General features: G+C 40.0%; 1 protein-coding gene across 4 annotated transcripts in view; it reads right to left on the reverse strand.

Moving 5' to 3' along the window:
• The window catches only part of Ppp1r12a (protein phosphatase 1 regulatory subunit 12A), a 129,408-nt gene extending 125,150 nt beyond the window's left edge, over positions 1-4,258 (reverse strand). For all 4 annotated transcript variants that reach the window (XM_010639512.2, XM_010639514.2, XM_010639511.2 and 1 more), the window contains exon 1: positions 3,785-4,258. In XM_010639512.2, coding sequence (XP_010637814.1) covers positions 3,785-4,021 — 237 coding nt within the window. In that variant the 5' untranslated portion in view covers positions 4,022-4,258. The remainder of the gene's footprint in view (positions 1-3,784) is intronic.
• Positions 4,259-4,268: the final 10 nt, after the last annotated feature.

The raw sequence follows: 4,268 nt of genomic DNA on the forward strand, positions 1-4,268 counted from the left end.
AAAAAAAAAAAAAGTAAAACTCTAGTTCTAATGGAAGTTACCCAACTTCTACAGTAAAGTGTACAACACAATGAAAATGCGTCAAGTATAAGTGAGACAAGGACCCATTTTAAGTCTAAATTTAAAGAGAGGAATGAAACAAAGTGTTACAGTTGTAAGCCTGACAGCAATTTGCATGGTAGATGGAACCAGAGAAAAGAGGAAGGGAAACAAGCTATACTATAGGGAAAAAATAATAAAGGTATGAAATAGGTTGATAAGAACAGCAAAAAAAAAGAAAAGGATGCAAAAGTAATTGCAAAAAAACTGAAGATACATGTGGACAAAAGGAATGAATAAACATCTAAAATGGTTAACTTGACATAACCAAGAGACCAATAACATCATTAACAGAAACAGGGGCATCAAGAGACGAGCAGTCTTGGTGAGGAAAAATGTTTTAGGATGAATTTAAATTCCTGACAAGGATGTAAAACTGCCTAACTGAATTAATAGGAAAAAGGATGCCAGTAAAGTCTAAAAATATGAAAAAATATATCCATCTAAATTACTGTTAAATGATAAAAATAGATTACAAAACTAAATTGTAACTGAAAAATCTATCTTTCAACAATAAGAATTCTTTGAAAAAAATCTCAAAAAGTTAACGTCAATATAGTAACGGTCATTCTACGATAGAGGGGGTGTAGGCCTGTATTACTACTTAAAGATATGTTTTTAAATATAAAATCTCCATATATTTAATAAAAATAAAAATTAAAATGCGCGACTGCAGCTCTGCAAAAACAGCAACTGGGAAATTGACTTGGAAGCCATTCATAGAAGATGACAAGATTTCAAGGTCAAGATCAAAAGACTAAACTCAAATTTGTAAGAAATTTGTCTTGCAAGTTACAAACACCAGTAAGGATCAGCAAATGATATCCTATACATAATCTTATTAATCTTCTACTATAAACTATCATATAGCTATAAAATCTAAAGCTGATTATTGCTTGATAAAACTGAAATTGTATTCTACACCTGTTTTACAAAGCAGAAATTTGTATCATAAATTTAACTTTGCACTGTTTTCCAGCTACTCTACACACCAGAATAGGAAGTGATAAAAAACAAAACAAAAAAACCCCACCCAAACAACAATAACGATGACAACAAAATAACCACTGCCTATTCTCCCTGTAGGATGACATTTCCATACAGAAAAGATAGCTGTGGACTATCTTTTATAACTTCTAAGAGTTCATTCAATGAATAAACTTTTAAATATAAACTGTTTATATTTAAAATGCAAAGTATTAAATTAAGAAGTATATTTGTGAGTGGAGATGTTCCCATAACTTTTCTCTTAGCAATGAAATTTAACACACTCAATCAAAAATTTTTAAAAAATGAATATTAATAAAGACTAACCAATAATTAACCAGGTAAAAACATTTTACATATTCAATGATCTTGTGAGACGTTAAAGTAAAGAACTACTTAACTAATCAGAAGGTAATTTTAATACTTCTTAAAAGCTTAAAGTTTTCTTGGGTCTTTTTTTAAAAAATGTTTTTCATTGATCAATTTTCAGTACCTGGTGTCTTGAATTTGCCCAATGTGAACCCCTTGTTCTTACAGTTACAACAGGAAAAAAAAGTACAAGATAAATGAGAAATTACAGCGAAGAAAACATAATAAAATTTTTAATACTTGATCTTTTAAAGACTTTGGCTTTATTGATTTAAGGAATGTGCAAATAAATTACAAAAAAGGGTTTTAGGAAAATGGCATAAGTTAGAAACTTCTACTTATGTGCTGTAAATTAAAACAAAACACGCAATAAAGACTATCTACATAATGTTACAACAACCACTGAATCTAATTAAGACGACACTGGTAAATCTGATAATTCTTGCAATGAGTGCAAGTTGGGAGGAAAGAAAAAGATCTTAAGAAGCCCATTATATGTACTTTCTCTTACTACCTAAACCAGTATTAATTTAAATGTAACAGAAATATTCCTCTTCCACCAAGTCAAAATGACTAGGTTCCTCCACATCAACAGCAATTCTAAATTTACCTTCGACAACTTTAATAAGATATATTGATATGAACCATTACCCAATTAAAATGATCTCAGACATATAATAGTTCTTTCAGAAGCAATTTCATACTAAAAATATATGAAATTCGAAAGTATTTTTCATCTTACATAATTACATTATCATTTTTAATGTGAAAAATTGCTTTCATTCTCCAAACCATTTTTTGAATCTGTAATTATACCTGTAAAAAGAACTTCAGCTAAACAGAAGTTTGCTGCACATTAGAGAACCTAAATTAACAGAAGAGAAAGAGCTAAACGCTATATTTCACTGGGTGCTACATCCTGAATTTCAACTTGTCCTGCAAAGTGCCAATCATTTCAATCCATCCAGTCAACTTTGTAAACAAAGGCCACAAGCCAAGTATATGAGAATTTAATTAAATAAAACTTAATATAGTCATCATTCACTTAAACAGGAAGCAGTGAAATGCCATTATTCACCTTTCTTTTAAAATGGCATCAATATTCATGAAATATAAACCCTTAAGTTTCATCACCCCAAACAAGTTTTTAATACGGTATTATTCAAAGCTACATCTTCCACATGCAATCAAAGCAAATCTCAGTTAGTCCAAGGCTTTTCATTGTAGATTTTTTAGTAATTCCGAGTTGCCCAATAAAAAAATGGAAAGAGACTATGTTGTCACCTATTACTATCGCTTAGAAATTGCTTTTTATGCAGAACTCTACGGGTTGTATTGCTTTTGGCCTGTTAAAGGCAACGCTACATTATCTCTGGATTGCCAATAGTTTCTCCTTATTTGGCTAACACTGCGAGATCCCCATCAGACTACAATAAAACTTTAACATGTACAAAGCATCCATTTTGAGAAAAGTTTGAGACCAGCCTTTTAAATTCCCACTCCCAAAAGAAAAATCAGAACTTGGTAACAGGCTTTGAAGAGTGCCCTGTTTTCTTCTTTTTCCTGCCCCTGTGCACACCCCAGAACCTAGAGCTCAAGGATCACTGACACTGCGGCAAATTCTTCGAGCACCGGACTCAATACGTTCGGGTCCAGGGGAACCCTTTGGGGTCGCTCCTTTAGACCACACGTTCCAATTCCTCTGTCGCTCAGACGATGCAGATCAACTAATTACACCCCGTTTTCCTCTCCCCAGTGACCAAGAGTAATAAAGGAGAAAACAGGAAATCGTTTGCTCAGGGCACTCGGCTGAGGGCTCTTGATTACTATTATTATCATCATCATTTGCAATCAAGTCCTAAAAAGTACAACGCATCCAATGCCCACCTACCAGCCGACTACGTCCAGCTGCCCAAAGCGCCCTCTTGTTTGTGTTTTTCGTCAGCGCCCCCTCCCAACATACCGGTGACACCGGTACCCCGACACAATCCAATACACAGACCCGGTCTCGACCCCACGTATCAGACACAGGTCCACAAATAGCCCTGGGCCCCAAGGGACCACAGTCCCCTTTTCCCTAAGCCCCGGAAATGAGCCGGTCGGTTCCCAACTCCAACAGCGACCGGTCTGAACGGGGCCCGGAGCCTTGCGCCTCCTCCGCCACTTCTCTCCCTCCCTCCTCGGGAGAAGCCGCCCCCTCGCCCCGCAGCAGGGAGTCTCCCGCCGCCCCCAGCCTCCGGGAGCCGGGAGCCGCGAGCCGCGAGGAGGCCTCGCCGCGCGGGCTACGAGGACCCCAGGCTCGGGAGACCCGGCGGCGGGGCGCACAGACCTGATGCAGGGCAGTGAGTCCGTCCACATTGGCGTAATTGATGTCGGCGCCGCGATGCAGCAGCTTGAGGACCTCGTCCGTGTCGCCGCTGGAACAGGCAGCCAGAAAGACGGCGCCATCGTCGAACTTCACCTTGGTCTTCTGGCGCTTCACCACGGGAGGCTCGAGGTCCGTCTCGGAGCCGATCCAGCGCTTCAGCTGCTCGTTCCGCTTCTGCTTCGCGTCCGCCATCTTCATCCCCTCTCCTGCCGCCGGGTCTTCTTATCGCGAGGGGGAAGGGGGAGGCGGCGAGGGAAGAGAGGGGAGGCAGGGGGTGTGTGACTGTTTCTATGAGTGCGGGCCTGAGGAGGGCTGGGAACCGGGAGGAGACGCTCGAGACTTCCAGTATCCCACAGAGCACTGGGGCGGCGCGCCCGGCCGAGTGCACCTCCCTTCCTACCACAGCAGCCCTCCCGCCCCCGGCGCGGCCACCCGTCACCGGCGG

Source organism: Fukomys damarensis, unplaced genomic scaffold (genome assembly GCF_012274545.1).
Source record: "Fukomys damarensis isolate Sample0158 unplaced genomic scaffold, DMR_v1.0_HiC HiC_scaffold_15, whole genome shotgun sequence".
In the NCBI taxonomy this organism is placed as follows: Eukaryota; Metazoa; Chordata; class Mammalia; order Rodentia; family Bathyergidae; genus Fukomys; species Fukomys damarensis.